Consider the following 19,426-nt stretch of genomic DNA (forward strand, 5'->3'; position numbering starts at 1 on the left):
CACCGCCACCCACCCACCCCCACCCTACCTCTCCCCCCCCTTCACAATGCCAGGCCCCTCAATCAGCCATTGAGTGCCTTTGAACGAGGAACCCCTCTCCCCAAGAACCCGCAAGCAACCCTGCACGGATTGGCTTGTCGTGCTCCCTGCATGGTGAGCCCCTGCCCGCTGCTGGGTTAACAGTCCCCGACTGCCACCTCCTCCCCACACCCACCCACTCCGCCACCAAACTCGCAAAGGGGAGCATTAAATTCCACCCCAGGAGCCCCCTCTGTATCAACTTAACACAAACGCTTTGTTAAACTGATGGGAAAAGTAGACACGTTTAACGATTAATACAAAGAACTTATGAGTATAAATTCAAAATATTTACCTGCTGTAAAAATAAATCATTTACATTAAATTTGCCCCAAAAGAAATGCAGTGCAGTTATCAAAAAGCAAAATATTGCCAGACATGCATTGTCAAAATACCCCGATGGATGCATAACTCAGAAAGGTTCCCTGGTGTACGGTTCACCAGAATTCACTGGGTCATTTGAGTGCTGAGGGCAGTGGGGGTGGGGGGGAGCTGGGGGAGGGGGGAATTCATCTCTTAAAGCTTTGGCATGCATCCTTGTGAACAGATCGAGGAAGTGGCCAGAGGTAGTTTAGTCCTGCCGTCCCAATTGAAGGTGTCAAAAGCAGGAAAAGGGGAAATTAGGGAGGAGGATTTATTCTGTTGTGCAGCAGTCAGATAGCAACTGATCTTCAAAACCCTTCCTGGTGAGGCAATTTCTGGCCAGAACTTACATTCAAAGGATGTGGATGTAGCTGGACTGGAGTTCCCTTTGAGAAACTGGGATAGGAACCAACTCAGGTCAAAGACATAATAGGTATCCGAACTAATTCTCATCTTCTCGAGTTCACTGCCCAAAGGTAGGTCCGGCCCACAGCGCCATGATCTCCACCATGGGTAGGGCATGGAGACAGGTCCCGGATCCACCCCAGCCAGAACCCCGTACCGCTGGCACCAACCTGATCCACACCAGCCACCCGGATCACCAAAAGAGTCCGAGTTGCTGTGGCAACATACACTTTTACATGCATGTTGTAGTCTGGTGCTATGGATAGTGATGGTAGAGGCCCCAATGTTCTTTCCATCACATGGCTGACCAGGGATTTCTCCCAATCCTGCCACCGATGTATGTTGGAAGGATTTACAAGTTGATAATCAACCTGTTTGGCTGCATCACGCGCACTCCTTCCATGGCCATCAAGTCCTGGGGCAGAATTTTTTGCTGAGCGGGCGCACGTGCGCACCCGACCCACTCGAGCATGAAATAACGTGATGATATCGGACGAGCGTCCCAACGTCATCGCGCACGCACGTGGTACTTCAGTCGGCAGGTGACAATTGGGTGGCGCAATTAACAGAGACTTTTCGTTGCCCGTTGGAAGTTACAGCGGGCGGGCGGGTGAATCGACCAGGCGGCCTTTGCATTTTTCAGGGAACCTCATCCACGGGCAGGATGAGGTTTCCGTGATAAATTAAAATTAAAATAAATTTCTGTGGGCAGCATTTTCATAACCTACATTTTCAGGTGACTGATTATGAAGCTTGGATGCTTCTTTCCAGTTTCTGTGACCTTTATTTTAGGCTGTTTGAGCCTTCAGCTCCGTGAGGCAGCTCTCTGCCTTCAGGGGGGCTGTAAGCACTCACCTGCACCCGCGCTGACTTCAGTGCTCACCCTCCTCCCACCCCAACAGCCCTGAGTATTTCAGTGCACACTTAACACTGGCTGCTAATTGGCCATTTGCAGAATTCACAATCAGGGGTTGATTGTGGTTGGCAGTCTGTTCCCTAGCTGCTCCTGGACCTGCCAACCACACCCACCTGCTGAACTGAAAATTCTGCTGCTGGAATGGGACTTGAACACAGAGCTCCTCAGCTCAGGAGCAGGGACACTACCTATTGTGCTACTAGGCCTCCTGTCTGAGCTAGTTAACTTCAAGAAAATGCTATTATTATTAAATCTTTGTCAGCAGAAGTATAAAATGGAAGGGCTATGTGAAACCGCTAGTACTTGGGAGTACATAATTTGACTAAGTTTGATGAATATAGATGAACCCATGTAAATAATGTTACAGAAAGAGCTGACTCTAACTTTTGGGGAAGATGGTGGTTCAGTGGCAATGTCACTGAAGCAGTAACGCAGGGACCCAGGCTAATACTTTAGGGACATGGGTTCACCATGGCAACTGGTAGAATTTGAATTTAATTAATTAAATCTGGAATATAAAGCTAGTCTCAGTAATGGTGACAACTATCATCGATTGTTGTAAAAACCCATCTGGTTCACTAATCCCCACTAGGGGCCCGGCCCAGCCTGGCCTGACTCCAGGTCCATAGCGACGCGGTTGACTCTTAACTGCCCTCTGAAATGGCCGAGCAAGCTACTCAGCTCAAGGGCAATTACGGATGGGCAACAAACGCTGGCCTTGCCAGTGACACCCACATCCCATGAAAGAATATTAAAAAAAAGACTGACTCACAGATCTAACAAACACATCCTTCCAAGACAAAATGAACTGAGTTGCAGTTCTTGAACTCAATCCGTGTAGAGATGGGCCAGTGCAGAGTTCCACTAAGTGGAGATTCAAAGCACTTAGATCTGAACAACTCATATTTGAACACTGTTAGTGGGCAGCCTTGATTATATGTGTAGCTGATAATGTGTAAATAAGAACAATGGTAAGTGCATCAAATGGAATCTAATATAAGACTGGGCCAGTACAAGTGGAACCAACTGAAGTTGGGGCTAATGGGAGATTCCCATTCCTTGACTGCAAAGTATATAGTCTTTCGGCATGTTAGTGTTTGCCAGTTTAGTTGATAACTGCTTCTCTACATGTTTTGCCATATTCTTAAAAGTCTGAATCACATTTCGTTCCTTGGAAATTGATGCATATGTTTCATAGATTCATTCATAATTCTAAACGCACTTACGAGTGTATGACAAGTAAAAATTAACCTGCCAGACTGTTCCTAAGCTCAAAATAAAAGAGAAACATTGTAGTCAGTCACCTGACCTGAAGTGGATTACAAAATATTGTGAATGGAGGTGACATTTTCCTCTACATGTTTGTCCCATTACTCTTTTAAATATTTTGCCTTTAATAAGCAGGAATATGCCTTGTAGAACATTTTCGGGGCATAACAGCTTCCGAAAAAAACATTCCAAGGTATTAAGCTGTAATGTTCTTTTTGTGAATAAGTGACATTGAATGTTTTGATCGGTCAAAAATATTTGAAAACGTAAAGGTCACCTCCTTATTGAGGGGGCCTGCAGAAGGTAGAGCTGTATAAGCTTCTCCCGTGCCATGTTAAAGGTTGGCATTAGGGAAGTGCAGCTGACGTTGAGTGAAGTGTTAAACAGGTGAAGTGCCTCCCAAGAAGTTGACAATCGCCTGTCAAGCAGTGAAAGCACTACCTGGGAGAAGATGTGCTTTGGACAGCAGCTTCTCAATGGCCATGGCTGGAGCTCTTCATTGACTGATCATAGCTTTCCCAGCTTGTCAGTTTCACTGAAGAAGCTTTTCCTGCTGTTCACCCACCTTGATGACCCTGGCGAGTTGCAGACATGGTGCGGAAGCTGTGCACTTTTGGGAAAGGAGGAACTCACGGTCAAAAAAGCTCTTTATTACCTTTTTAATCACTTCAATTCCTTTCCCCTGGACCCACTGCTGGACTGGGAACTATCTCTGGGAAAAACCAGAAGAGGATGGGATGATGCAGGGATCCTGGCCTGACATAATTTACAGGATCTTCCCACTCCCCAGACACTGGGATTCACCTCTTACCAGGCCAGCGAAATTCTGTCCATAATGTCGAAAATACGACCCATCATTTGCTCCATAGCAATACTGAATATCCATCATTACTATGAGCGGCAGAGAGGAAATTAAGATTTAGAGGACCATAAAGCCCATGCAATTGATTACAGAGTGATTGGTGATGTATGTTTAGTTACTTTTGTAAATACCATAAGTTTTTCAAAACTTTCACCTTCAGTGCAGAGACCTCTCACAGCCAAGCTCTGTCTCCTCTCTAGGCTGCAGAGGCTGGGGAATCTGTTCACAAGATACAAGAGGTGCTGCCTCTGAAAAAGGAGCTGGGGTTGAGGGTGTATTGTTGTGTTTGGCAGAAGTCCAGTAAGGATGGATAAGCACTCTGCTTGTGTTGGGAAATCCAAACCCCTCTCACCTTTTTGTTTTGTTTTTGAAAGTCAGTGAAGAACGGCAAAAATCAAACCATTTTTTGATCACCTCAGTTTCCTTTCACTGGTTACAAAGATCCAACCTTTTCCTTGCTTTTTGACGAACAAATATAAATATGCTTCTTGGGAATTGGAAATCTTGTCCTTAGTCACAATAATAGTTGGTAGACCTCCTTGTATCCCTCAGCTACATCATTTGAAAGCACATCATGTTCCACAGGCATACCGACTACACTCAGCTCTATCTCACCACAACCTCTTGCTCATCCTGCGCATGTTCCAATTTTTAAAAAATTCAATCAAGGGATGCGGGCTAGGCCAGCATTTATTGCCCATCCCTAATTGCCATTAAGAAGGTGGTGGTGAGCTGCCCTCTTGAACCATTGCAGTCCCTGTGATGTTGGTACACCCACAGTGCTGTTAGGGAGGAAGTTCTAGGATTTTGACCCAGCGACAGTGAAGGAACGGTGATATATTTCCAAGTCAGGTTGGCGAGCGGCTTGGAGGTGAACTTCCAAGGTGATGGTGTTCCCACGTGTCTGCTGCCCTTGTCCTTCTAGATGGTAGTGGTCATGGTTTTGGAAGGTGCTGTCGAAGGAGGTCACAAAATCCACAAAAACCTGTTCAAAGTGTTTGTACCCAGTGTTTTCTTGTTATGCATTCATGAGGTGTTGGTATCGTTAGCAAAACCAGCATTTATTGCCATTCCTAATCACCTTTGGCAAGGTGGTGTTGAGCTGCCTTCTTGAACTGCTACAGAGCTGTTAGGAAAGGAGTTCCAGGATTTTAACCCAGTGAGCATGAAGGAAGAGCAATAACATTCTAAGGCAGGATGGTATGTGACCTGGAGGGGAACTTGTAGGTGGTGGTGCCCCCCCCTGCACCTGTTGCTCTTGTCCTTCTGGGTAGTAGAGGCCACAGGTTTGGTAGTTGCTGCTGAAGGGAGCTTGGCGAGTTGCTGCAGGGGCACCTTGTAAATGGTAGGCACTGCAGCCATGGTGTGCAAGTGGTGGAGCCAGTGAATGTTTAAGCTGGTGACTGATCAAGTGAGCTGCACCGTCCTGGAATAGTGTTGAATTTCTTGAATGTTGTTGGAGCTGCACTCATCCATTTTCATAATGAAATGAGCACAGCGTTTCCTGTTCCTGTCAGTACAAGAGACCAGAAAATAAGTGGAAATTTTAAATATTTATCAAAAAAACCTTCAAAATGGGAAGAGCAGTGTCTTTCTTTGGCGGTAGGCTTGTATAAAACAACTCCTCCTCTCTGCACCAGTTTCTCCCACATTCAAAAGTAACGCATAGGGAAAATTTCAATATTGCATCCAGGTATAAATCAATAATATTTGTATTCAACTTGCTGCAACTGTGTACTTAAACGAAAACAGATTTATAAGTTCATTCGAAAAATGCTTCCACTGAGGAAAGGGAGAAAATCACGGGGAAATCATATGTCCATTCAGGTGTTTACCTGCTGTATTTTTGGCACATATTCTCCATTAATCTTTTGATGGTGTCACACAAGGTAGACAGAAATATGGAGGCTCAAGCAGTCCATCTCTAGTTTGTCCCTTCTTGTGGCGCCCAATCAGTGTATCCAACAGTTTTTAAATTAGTCTAGTATTTTCATTGTACTGCCCAGATGTCGAGTTCAGTAATGAATAGAAAATTACTGCCCACATGCCGACAACATCCTAAGTTATGCTTCCTTCAAGCACCATGAATGGGATTGCTCAGACACTGAAATACCCTTCTGGTGCGAAGAACATCTTGACAACAGTTCTAAGCTTGCTTTCCTCAAATTGACCTTCTGCCCTCTTGTTGTACTGCCATAGTTTTGTTTGAAGTAATGTTTTGGATTTTGCGTTTCTGTTGTTTACTATTTTAGATAAGGTCACGCCATCATCACCGCCTTGCAAGGCTGAGAAGTCTAAGTTCCTTCAATATTTCCTCATTACTCATTCCGCTGACACGAGACAGTGGCCTCACAGCTGAATGCCTCCTTTGTGTTTGGATCATTAGAGCTAGATTCAAAGTAATAGTTTGACCAGAGCATTCAATGGCATATGGCATTCCTCTGACTTGTGCTTTATTGCTTTTACGACGTATATACCAGCTTCAACATCTTTTGACAGATAAATTCCGTTAAATTCGTGCAGAGCTACCATCCAAATCTGCTCTCAGTTACTCCTGAACCTTCCAACAACTGTTTTCCATACATGCTGTAGGGGCAACACCTGCTGTGTAACTGAAACATTCTTCTAATGGTAGTCTTATAGGGCAGTGAACTGTATCTTCTAACCTATAAACTTAGAAATTGCCATGAGCAATTTAAGCAGAAGAACATTTATTGCATCTGCATGGATTTCTTCTGCCCTACTGTTTATGGGGGAATATAAAATAAATGGTTTAACACCCATATCAAAATAGCAATAGGGGAAAGTCATATTAATTTGTTAAAGAGTCTGTCCCGAATATCACCAAATCTAATTGCTAAGCATACATTTTACTGCACCCCTGTATATGATATCGACTTCTGTTACCCCTTACACAAGTCATATTGATTGTTCAGTTCAAGGCCACATATCTGTTATTTTATTTTGGACACCCAGTTGGATGGTTAGTCTGGCAGAAAGAGGAAATCTTGCTTTTTTTTTTGGAAAATATCACTGAAGGAAGTCACTGATTTATCCCAGCTTAGCTCTAATTGGCAAGGAATTGGGGGGAAGGGGACATGGTAATGAATGGGTTTAAACACGTGATGCCTTTCATATTCTTTGTTCAGCTTAGGCTGGTTATTTTGTCAAAAAGCCGCAAAGCAAACTCCTATCAGGAGGATCCCTGGAGACAAATAGTTCACTCGTTTGCAAAAAGATTCTCTGGACTGTGACTTCAAAAATCTTGGATACTGACCGAGCTTTTAAAATGTTTGCTATCCACGGAAATCTCAGGAGAATATCTGCAGTGGAATCTTAAAAACTATGTGGTTACCAAGGAAACTAAGCATGACATTTGTAATTGTGCAAAAGCCAACTAAATATTGCGATTGCAACAGCTTTAAAAGAAAAAGTGGCGAAAAGATGGACATTCTATTCCACCCACGGAAGTTAAAGTTCAATGGCACTGCTTGTGGTTGTCTCAAAGAGATGTGACACAAGATAATCTTTGTATGATCCATCAATCAGGTTGATGGCATTGTTTTTAGCAAACCAGCAGTCGACCTGGTGCTGCCCATTGTAAATCCTTCTTTGCTTTTTCACCACAGGCACGAGTCGATCTTTAATATTTAACATGATCGCCGGTCCCTTGGACCCCTCACTTCCTTTGGTCTGAGCTCCCGCCTGAGTTTGCTGTCTTGCCGGTCCAGTTGTATTCGTAGTTGTTTCAGTGATTTGGAGCTCGCTGTATAAGAACTGGCCTGCAAGAGAAATATTATTATAATGATGTCGGGTACTGAAATTAAACATGGAACAATGCACAGGCTTTAACCCATTAAAAAAACAGGATTGAGGATAGGAGATCAATGTTTCACATGGAAGTGGTGAAAGGCATAGGATCACTTACAGATTTGGAAAGGCATTGGGAATTAGACCTTTTTTTTATGTTTCAAGTATAACGACAGCAGCCTTCATGAGTGTGTGTTTGTGAATACCCAAACACTTTATTCAATTTTCTCCCTTCGTCTTCCCTCCTTTCCTAATGGTGTTGATTCTGTGGAGGTGGATAGAGTCTCTGGCGCCACCACCTCCAGTATCTCATCCAGGCGGTCATGCTTCATGTGTGAACCCAGGTGCTGAGGGAGCATTGAGTATCAGCATCCTATTTTCACAGGCCAATGGTGGGGGTACTTCAAAGCCTAACCCAATACTGTCTGCACCTGATGTCCTTCGAATAATTTTAAGCAGAGGTCACTGGACAACAAGAATATTATTGGAGTACTTTCAAGAGTGATCTGATTTTGCTCAGGTGTCTGAAAATATCTCCTTTTTGTTTCATATGGAAGAAAATTCTTGGAAAAAAACACATCAATTTCTTTTACCATCATTTGGCTCCAAACTCACAGAAGCATGGTTGACTCTTAACTGCCCCGTGAAATGAAGCCACTCGGTTTAATTAGAGATGGGCAACAAATTGTCAACAAAACTCACATCCCATGAAAGAACGAGGGAAAAAAATATATTGGGCCAAGACTGAGATCGATAGATTTTTGATGGGAAGATATCAAAATAAAGCGTGGGTAAATAGATCAAGGTACAGATCAGCCATCATTCTAAAAAAATAAGGCAGAATAGTTTTGAGGAGTTGAATGGTCTACTCTTCTACTCTTGTTCTTATAATTCTTGCAGGCTCAGAGTGATAAGGTAAAAGATTTTAGCCTTGATTTTAACATCTAATTGAAACATCTAATATAGGGGCTTAAGGGGAAGATACAGAGAGAATGTTTCCCTTGGCTGGGGAATCTAGAACATGGAGTCACAGTCTCAGAATAAGTGATCAGCCATTTGGGACTGAGATGAGGAGAAATTTCTTCTCTCAGAGGGTTGTGAGTCTTTGGAATTCTCTACCCCAGAGAGCTCAGTCGTTGAGTATATTCAAGACAGGCAGAAGTCAATAGGTTTTTGGATACCAAAGGGATATGGGGATAGTATGGGAAGGCGGAGTTGAGGTAGAACATCAGCCATGATGTTGTTGGATGCAGAGCAGACTCAAAGGGCCAAAAGGTCTACGCCTGCTCCTACTTATGTTCGTGTGGAATGAGATTTAACAGATGAGGAGTAAGACAAATGCCAAACTACCCCAACCCCCAGCCTCATCAGCATGAGTCCCAGCCGATTTTAACTTCCAGGTCACATCTTCATGCCTTTACTCATCTGCCCACATGAAACAGGCAGGAAGCAGCAACTGGCTGCAAGATGGGAGCAACAGCACAAAGCCGCCAGCCAGCTTCGAATGAAGAATCACTGTCAAGAAAATAACCACATTTATCTGCACTTAAAGGTTCCTCTGCTCATCTGAGATTTAGCATTGAAGCACATTGTGGAGATATGATAGATATAGCTTTACCCTGCCTGCTTTTACACCAGTTTTGAGACCTTGGTGTGGTTAATGAGAAAATTCCTCAGCATTAACATGCCTCATCTAAGGAGTGCGTGCCATTTAGAAACTTTTCCTGTATTACTTCAGGCAACAGTTACTAATCAAGAAAAAGTGAAATATGGTGGAAGGTATTTTTTTCCCCAAATTATGCTTTGTCTTAACAGGTCGACTGTGATTAGATGAGTTGAGGCCTGGAAATCTTTGGGCAGGGCGGTATTTCAGATTTCCTGATTGGAAGTCAACTGTCGATCCTGTAGAACTCTGTTGTGTAACCTAGCCCATTTTCACGTATTACTGTTTACATAATGTATCATTTACTGGCTATTAGCTTACATGGCTCATGCACTCCCTCCTCCCACTTGGAATCCTAGGGATGTGAAAAAGCCAAGTTTCTGTGTGCTGCAGCTGTCCATGGGAATAAAGCATTGAGTCTGCCTGCGGGGCTCCAAAGAAATAGCGCACATGATTTTCTTCAATTACACATGCATTTATATACTTCAGGCATAAACTCAATACTTTATGCTGAGGAAAGGTAAGCCGTCATGATTAATGCATTGTAGTAATCCCGTTTATGTGGCCCACCTAGGTGTTTCCTTAGTACCGTTCCTGCTACTTTCTACATCAGCAGCTGAATTCCATGCTCTGTAAATGAGGGCAGTATGGTAGCACAGTGTTATATTACTAGACCAACAACCCAGAGGCCAGGACAATGATCCAGCATAAACAAGGATAGCTGGAAAAACTCAGCATGTCTGACAGCATCTGCGGAGAGGAACACAGTTAACGTTTCGAGTCCGTATGACTCTTCAACAGAACTAAGGAAAAATAGAAAAGAGGTGAAATATAAGCTGGTTTAAGGTGGGGTGGGACAGGTAGAGCTGGATAGAGGGCCAGTGATAGGTGGAGAGAACCAAAAGATGTCATAGACAAAAGGACAAAGAGGTGTTGAAGCTGGTGATGTTATCTAAGGAATGTGATAATAAAGGTACAGATAGCCCTAGTGGGGATGGGGTGAGGGGATGGGATCGAAATAGGCTAAAAGGCAAAGATAAAACAATGGATGGAAATACATTTAAAAATAATGGAAATAGGTGGGAAAAGAAAAATCTATATAAGTTATTGGAAAAAAGGGGGATCAGAAAGGGGGTGGGGATGGAGGAGAGAGTTCATGATCTAAAATTGTTGAGCTCAATATTCAGTCCGGAAGGCTGTAAAGTGCCTAATCGGAAGATGAGGTGCTGTTCCTCCAGTTTGCGTTGAGCTTCACTGGAACAATGCAGCAGGCCAAGGACGGACATGTGGGTGTGAGAGCAGGGTGAAGTGTTGAAATGGCAAATGTTGAAATGATCCAGCAATATGAGCTCAAATTGCACTATGGCAGCTAGGGGAATGTTGATTAGATAATGAGAATTAAAATGAGAAGCTAGTGTCTGTAATGGTGCCTATTAAACCACTGGATTGATGCAAGAACCCATCTTGTTTACTTGTTCCTTTTAGGGAAGCAAATCTGCTGTCCTTATCCAGACTGGCTTATATATAAGTCCAAACCCACAGCAATAAAGCTGACTCTTAATTTCCCTCCAAAATGGTCACGCAAACCACTCAGCTGCATTTAAGAAGACAGCTCACCATCACCTTTTCAAGGGCAATTGTTTGTTTTGTATCTTCACATACACTTTCTCCCCCCAACCCCTCCCGCCCCCACTTTTTTTTGGGAAATAGTGGGAAAGCTTTGGAAGGATTAGCAGCCTGATTATCAACCTATTAAATGGCATCATGAACACTCCTTCCATGGCCAACAAGTCCTGGAGTGGGGTTTGAACCCAGAGTTTCGAGTTCAGAGGCAGGGGTGTTACCCACTGAGCCACAAGACTTCCCCTCAAGGGCAATTAGGGATGGGCAATAAATGTTAACAATGCCCATATCCCGTGAATGAATAACATAAGATGCAAACTACCGAAAGAAATTGGCTTTTTGTTATTTCTCTATGGGCCAGCTGAATTATAGCTGGAATGAGGTAGTTTCACCTTGGTTTGCTACTTTTGGCTTCTTAGCCAGTTATGATGCAACCTGAACTCTTTTGAGTGTGGCATGACCAAGGCAATTTCAAAAAGAAACACTTTTTAAAATTCATTCATGGGATGTGGGCTTCGCTGGCTGGGCCAGCATTTATTGCCCATCCCTAGTTGCCCTTAAGAAGGTGGTGGTGAGCTGCCTTCTTGAACTGCTGCTGTCCATGTGATGTAGATACACCCACAGCGCTGTTAGAAAGGGAGTTCCAGGATTTTGACCCAGCAACAGTGAAGGAACGGCGATATATTTCCAAGTCAGGATGGTGAGTGACTTGGAGGGAAACTTCCAGGTGTTGGTGTTCCCATCTATCTGCTGCCCTAGTCCTTCTAGATGGTAGTGGTCGTGGATATGCTGTCGAAGGAGTCTTGGTGAATTCCTGCAGTGCACTTTGTAGATGGTACACACTGCTGATAGTGTGCGTCAGTGGTGGAGTGAGTGAAGGTTTGTGGATGTGGTGCCAATCAGCCGGGTTGCTTTGTCCTGGACAGTGTCAAGCTTCTTGAGTGTTGTGGGAGCTGCACTCACCCAGGCAATTGGGGAGTATTCCATCACACTCCTGACTTGTGCCTTGTAGATGGTGGACAGGCTTTGGGGAGTCAGGAGGTGAGTTACTCATTGCAGGATTCCTAGCCTCTGACCTGCTCTTGTAGTCAGAGTATTTATGTGGCTAGTCCAGTTCAGTTTCTGGTCAATGGTAACCCCCAGAGTGTTGATAGTGGGGGATTCAGTGAGGGTAATACCATTGAACATCAAGGGGCAATGGTAAGATTCTCTTTTGTTGGAGATGGTCATTGCCTGGCACTTGTGTGGCAGGAATGTTGCTTGCCACTTGTCAGCCCAAGCCTGGATATTGTCCAGGCCTTGCTGCACTTGGAGATGGACTGCATCAGTATCTGAGGAGTCATGAATGGTGCTGAACATCGTGCAATTATCAGCGAATATCCCTTCTTCAGACCTTATGACAGAAGGAAGGTCATTGATGAAGCAGCTGAAGATGGTTGGTCCGGGGACACTACCCTGAGGAACTCCTGTGCTGATGTCCTTGAACTGAGATGATTGACCTCCAACAACCACAACCATCTTCCTTTGTTCTAGGTATGACTCCAACCAGTGGAGAGTTTTCCCCCGATTCCCATTTATTCCAGTTTTGCTCGGGCTCCTTGATGCCGCACTCAGTCAAATGCAGCCTTGATGTCATGGACAGTCACTCTCACCTCACCTCTGGAGTATAGCTTTTTTGTCCATGTTTGAACCAAGGCTATAATAAGATCAGGAGCTGACTGGCCCTGGCGGAACCCAAACTGAGCATCAGTGAGCAGGTTATTGCTAAGCAAGTGCCGCTTGATAGCACTGTCGACTACCCCTTCCATTACTTTACTGATGATGGAGAGTAGACTGATGGGGCAGTAATTGGCCGGGTTGGATTTGTCTTGCTTTTTATGTACAGGACATACCTGGGCAATTTTCCACATAGCCGGGTAGATGCCAGTGTTGTAGCTGTACTGGAACAGCTTGGCTAGGGGCACAGCAAGTTCTGGAGCACAAGTCTTCAATATTATTGCATTTACATAAGAGCTATTTCAGGATCTTGAATGAATGGATCTTTAATAACCAAATTGAATTGCTAAATGGCAACTCAGGTTAATGACAGACACTCACACACATACGCACTCCCTCAGCACACCCAAAACCCATCCACACCCCTAACTGCCTGAGGTCTCTAAAAGTGATTGACCTAAACTATCCTCTGCCAAGGAAAGGCACTGGCATTGTCACCCCTCAAAATGTAGCACTAATAAAATATTTTAATGTTTTACTAAGTCACAGGATGTGGGCATCACTGGCATTTATTGCCCAACCCTATAACTCAGTGGCTTGCTAGGCCATCCAATGGTCACCCACAATGCTTTGGGTTTGGAGTCAACTATAGGTCAGACTAGGAAAGGATAGCAAATTTCCTTCGTAAAGACCATGAGTGAACAAGGTGGGCTTTTACAACAATCAAGTAGTTTCACAGTCACCATTACTGATTCTAGCTTTTTATTCCAGAGTTATTTAATTAATTGAATTAAAATTCCTCTGGCTGCTGTTCTGGGATTTGAACTCATGTCTCTGGATCATTAATCCAAGTCACTAGCTTATTATTCCAATAACATCATGGCTATACTACTGCAGCCCCATAAAATACAAAACTATTTTGTTAAGATCGTCAATGTATCATGTCACCTGTAATAGCACAGCTTAACAAACTTTGTAAACTTTGTTAAATTTGATTTTTTAAACATCATTGCAACACACACTGACACAATATATCATTTAAAAAGGCACAGGCCATTTTACCTAAGAGTCCATGAGCATTGGAGGAGAGTCCCTTGCTGTTGAGAATGTAGAATCCCAGGTGATCTCTCTGATAGGGTGCAGGATTCTTATACTGATGGAGCAGGATGACAAAAGAGGTATACTCCTGTATCGTCACAGTGACCTTGGAATGAGCAGTCACGGAAACCGCTAAGCCTTCACACTCCACCTCTATGGTTTTATCACACGATAAGATAAACCTATCTCGGCTGTCAAAGATGACCTTGTGAGGTGTGATCTCAATATAGGAGCGGGAGGGTTTACTGACAATAATGGTGATGGCGCTGAAATAGGTGCGCTGCTTCTTATGTCCATTGGGAGGTGCTGGAGCTCCAATCAACTGCCCATTAACTGTCACTCCTACCAGAAGCAGAAGATGTTATCATTAGTAGACTTCTCAACATTAAAGTCATTACCATGCTGAAAATATTCATGGAAATCACAATTCCATTTGAAATCACTTACAAATGTGGCTCATGCCAAAGAGCTAGCACGCGTTTCACACAGGGCGGGCCTTAACTGGCCTGCCAGCATGAAATCGCGGTCCAGCCCCGATCGCGGGCAGCGGTCGGCTTCCCAACCTCTCCCGCTTGCCCCGGCCGAGCCCGCCCAACGGGGGCAAAATTCTGCCCATGGTGTTCAATCCTGGGCACGTCACATTAGGAAGGATGTCAAAGTCATCATAGAGATGATAGAGAAAGAGATTTATTAGACTGGTACCAGGGATAAGGGATTTCATTTATGTGGAGAGACTGGAGAAGCTGTGGTGGCTCTCCTCAGAGCAGAGAAGGTTAAAAGGAGATTTGATGGAGCTGTTCAAGAGCATGAATGGTTTTGATAGAGTAAGGGAAACCGTCTCCTGGCAGAAGGATCGATCACCAGAGGAGACTAATTTAAGGTAACTGGCAAAAAGCCTGCTGCAAATTGAGAAACTGTATTTTTACACAATGAGTTACTGTCACCTGGAACCAGCATTCAAAAGAGAATTGGATAAGTACTTGAAAGGAAAATAATTTAAAGGGCAATGGGGAAAGAGCAGGGGAGTGGGGTCAAATAGATAGCGATAGCTCTACCACAGATCGGACACACGCATAACAGGCCAAATGGTTTCATTCTGTGCTGGATGCTTCTATGATTCCCATTTTGATGATCAGTAAGTAATCAGGCTTTTTAAAAAAATTTCAGTTTGCTACTTACCTGAACCCTCATGGTCAGACACCAGTCTGAGTGTGTCACTTGGCTGGCCATCTATGTTGAAGCATACCGACAGCTTGCTCAAAGGAAAATCAACAACAAAATGAGGGTCCCCATCAGCTGGACAACAAACAAATATTACAGTTTATATAGATGGCATTAAATTGGCAAATACAGTAAAACAGGTTTGAAGCAATGGTACCTTCAGTTCATTTGTTTGCAATTGTTGTTAATTATTTATAACCTCTCAGTTGTTAAAAAAGGGAAGGCAAAAATCTTAACCAGGAATATCTCAAAGTTGCATATAATGAGTTACTGGGAGACATTTTTCAGGTCTAGTGGAGGCGTGTTTGGAGGTTGGGGAGAGGGCAAGAAAATTTGAAAAATGCAAGTGGACATATATTACCATTTCCTCTCCTTTTCCTAAGGGAAGGATGCATGTGGGGATGGCAACACGACTGCAGAGTGTCTATGAAGGCAACAGTGGAGGTCATTGGCGAGCCTTTTTGAATGGCTATGTTATATTGCCAGGGATGCATGGGACCCCCACTGTGTCTGCAGCTTGTATCCTCACAGGACGCGAGAGCAGGACAGGAGCTAAAAGCGCAATGAGATTCACATGCAGTCTTCACTTCAAAGGACAAAGCTGGCAATGCTCAGGACTTCACAGGCAAATTCTTGCAATTGTTACCTGCAGATGGATCCACTGGATGGCGTTCAGAATGAGGAGTTAGCTGCCGGTCCCATCACACGTGTGGCATCTTCCTCATCTGCTGCCTTGGGCTTTCCCATTCACCTTGGCAGCAGACAGGAGCCACAGCAGATCTGCCGGCCACCCTTCGCTTTGGGCTCTCTGATTGACCCTCCCACATCCTCAGGGCACCTGTCATCTCTAACTGGATGATGCTCCCGGAGGCAGCTTCTTAACTCTCGCCCACCCACACCACCCCCCACCCCGGAAGGTTGTACCTGATGCTCCACCATGCACATGGCTGGGTTCTTGACCCAGAAGGCAGCCTGATTTCGAGTTTGCAACTCAAACAGGAAATTTCAGCCCAATGAGCCTAATGTAAATGCAGGCAAATGTGGCAACCATTTTGCACATAGCAAGATCCTACCAGGACCAATACGTTGAATGGCTGTTTTGTTTGCCTTTGATGGCATTAATTGAGGCAGGAATTTTGGTCTGAACAATGTCCTGTTCTTTGGTTAGTGCAAATTGAATTGTACTGTACAATGTAGCTGCCTGTATGCGTGAAAGAGTCCGCATCAATCCGGGTGGTCTGAAGAGAGGAATGACCTTCTGGGAAAGGGAACCAGTTTGACAATAATTGGAAAAACGAATTTGGCTTTTTTTAGTTATCCCTTGCTTCTATAATCTGAAAAGTTTTTACAATCCAACTGTAGTGTTGTTTAATCACTATTTGCTGATTAATCTTCTCTCCTGTTTTTTCTGAAGTTTGATGCTGCCTAGTTTTATGACCTCCCTTTAAGTTTCTCAAATGAAATCAAGACTTGAACAAAAAAAGAACATGTTTTTAAGTAGACTGGAGCTTTTGAGATCACATGCAGTTATATTTAGAATATTACTTGTACCAAAGATATCACTGAAATAGATTCAACGTAAGGGAAGTCAAACCAGAGAATGGAAGGCAGCTCCCATCTGTGTAACGGAGACACAGGTGGTCAAGAATAAAATGATAGAGGATTAAAATACACTAATAATCTAAGATTGTGCCTTGGAATAATTTACTGTCGCCCCAGCTCACTGACTAGAATGGTTCACAGCTCCTTCGTGCTATGAATATGTCATCGGGCAGCCTTTGAGGATCTGTCAAGTAAAGGCCAGAACCAAAGCAGAGGTCAATGTGGAAAATCACACATAGCCTTTCTCACAGGCTCTTCAGCATTCAGCTGTGGAATGACTTTAGCAAAGGCATGCAAGGAGCTCCTTCAAATTAATTAAGAATATTATGGTGCATTCACTTGCATCTTTAGTCACTTTGATTTCAAATATTTTCCTTCGATCTCCCCTCTCTCTTTCAAAGGGAATGGAAGCTTGCCTCCCACTCAGCTGCCCCTTGCCTTTAGAGGAATGCTCTGACATCACCATTAATGTCTCAGTCTCCATCCCCATTGTGTCCCCCTCCCTCCAAGGCAAAAGTAAAATGTCACATTTTTAAACTAACTGCAGCGCACAGAATTCTTCAACCTTTGGCTGACTGTATCTGAATCCGCAATAACTGTTTCACTGCTGCTATTCACATCAACATCTCGCCACGCCCCGCCCTACCCCAAAAATAATTTGGTAACAGTCTAAAGAAAACTATATATCATACCAAATGGTACTAAAAAAAATAAACTTAGGCTAAAGTTTGCAAATGCAACCTTGTAGATATTGATTATCACATAAACAGGCCAATTTTATAAGTATACAAATGTTTATTGCATGTGTATAATTGTTGTGTGCAGTGTTTTAATGGAGGTGTCAGCTTGTACACTATTATATTCTAAAGGGTATTGTTTCCATTTAAATGGCAAGCAAAGGGAATTCATAAGAATCCATTCAATGTCCCAATGTTAATGTATACACCACATAATTTCAGGGTTTATATCACCAACTGTTATCGACTGGAACAAGGATGAGTTCTCTAAGAGGAAATGATTCCTTTTGTAATTTTTGGTTTTTTTTAATTTCAGATCTTAACAATTCTGTACAGTCGGTCAGTTAGCCCTAGAGTAGCCGGTCTGTGATTTTTTAACCAACCCTGAAATTGTTCCTCATGGTGAAGTTAACTAGGCAAACCCTGCATAATTAGCAGTCTGGTACAATAATGTACCGGACACTGTCATTTCCGTCCTGACTAAGACTTGGTTCAAAATAACTATTCGAAGGATCTTTAGTGAAGAGATTCAAAGCTGAAGCACCCACCTGATGTTTTTGAAACCACTATAGTTTTCTTTCTCTTTCTTAAGGAAGTGCTGTCTAGACAAAGAAATGTTAGTGTTAAACCAATCATTAACTTAACTCCGCCCTGATAACATGTGGCAATTAACTGGACGATGACTTTTGTTGAATACTTAAAATGGCTATTTAAAACGTTAGCATGCATGTAATTGATGGTTAAGTCTTTAAGTACTGAATCTCTGAGGCACTTTTGTTCCAGTAGATTCTGTAAGGGTTCTTCCGATCTCCCTCTATAACATCCATGGAAGATCAGTGAAATGTGTGGGAAAGTGGTGGACACAGACAGCCACTTATGTTATTTTCCTGGAGTTTCCACTGATCATCCATTGAAGGAATCCTTTCTGCCTAATGATCATATGATATGGGGGGAGGTGGTGGCGTAGTGGTACCGTCACTGGACTTGTAATCCAGAGACTCAGTGTAACGTTCTGGGTGATCCAGAGACTCACGGTAATGATCGGGGCTCAAATCTCACCACAGCTGATGGTGGAATTTGAATGTGATCCATAAAAATCTGGAATTAAAGGACTAATGAAAACTCATCTGGTTCACTAATACCCTTTAGGGAGGAAATCTGGCCTGGCCTGGTCACATTCCACAGGCTCTTAACCGTCCTCTGAAATGGACTCAGTGGTATCAAACCGTGAGAAAGTCAAGAATGGATGAAACTGAAAGGACCTTTGCATTGACCTAGGCACAGGAAACAACTACGGCAACCTGTCAACCCAGCAAAGTCCTTAGAAACATCTGGAGGCTTGCACCAAAATTGGGAGAGCTGTCTCACAGACTAGTCAAGCAGCAGCCGGACATAGTCACATTCATGGAATCATGCCTTACAGATATACCAGACACTGCCATCACCACCCCTGGGTATGTCCTGTCCCACCGGCAGGGCAGAGGTGGTGGCACAGTGGTATACAGTCAGGAGGGAGTTGCCCTGGGAGTCCTCAACATCGACTCTGGAATCTATGAAATCTCATGGCTTCAGGTCAAACGTGGGGAAGGAAACCTCCTGCTGATTACCACGGACTGCGCCCCCCACACCCACTCCCCACCACCCAGCTGATGAATCTGTACTCCTCCATATTGAACACCACATGGAGGAAGCACTGAGGGTAGCAAGGGCGTACAATGTATTCTAGGTACTTCAATGTCCAAGATTGGCTTGGCAGCACCACTAAAGAACCCTAAAGGACATAGCTGCTAGACTGGGTCTGTGGTAGGTGGTGAGGGAACCAACAAGGGGGGAAAACATATCTCACCTCATACTCACCAACCTGCCATAGGTGCATCTGTCCATGACAGAATCGGTAGGAATGACCACCGCACAGTACTGGTAGAGACGAAGTCCCACCTTCACTGTGTTGTATGGCACTACCAGCATGCTAAATGGGATAGATTTCGAATAGATCCATCAACCCAAGACTGGGCATCCATGAGGCACTGTGGGCCATCAGCAGCAGCAGAATTGTACTCGAA

At 43.9% G+C, this 19,426-nt stretch overlaps 1 protein-coding gene across 1 annotated transcript in view; it reads right to left on the bottom strand.

Moving 5' to 3' along the window:
- Positions 1-6,678: 6,678 nt before the first annotated feature.
- itih5 (inter-alpha-trypsin inhibitor heavy chain 5) overlaps positions 6,679-19,426 on the bottom strand; it is a 50,217-nt gene continuing 37,469 nt past the window's right edge. The window contains exons 10-13 of the mRNA XM_078552970.1: positions 17,912-17,965; positions 14,983-15,099; positions 13,768-14,145; positions 6,679-7,675 (exon numbers count right to left, since the gene is read on the bottom strand). Of these exons, the coding sequence (XP_078409096.1) occupies positions 7,365-7,675; positions 13,768-14,145; positions 14,983-15,099; positions 17,912-17,965 (860 nt within the window). The 3' untranslated portion in view covers positions 6,679-7,364. The remainder of the gene's footprint in view (positions 7,676-13,767; positions 14,146-14,982; positions 15,100-17,911; positions 17,966-19,426) is intronic.

Source organism: Cetorhinus maximus, chromosome 12 (genome assembly GCF_964194155.1).
Source record: "Cetorhinus maximus chromosome 12, sCetMax3.hap1.1, whole genome shotgun sequence".
Taxonomy (NCBI): domain Eukaryota; kingdom Metazoa; phylum Chordata; class Chondrichthyes; order Lamniformes; family Cetorhinidae; genus Cetorhinus; species Cetorhinus maximus.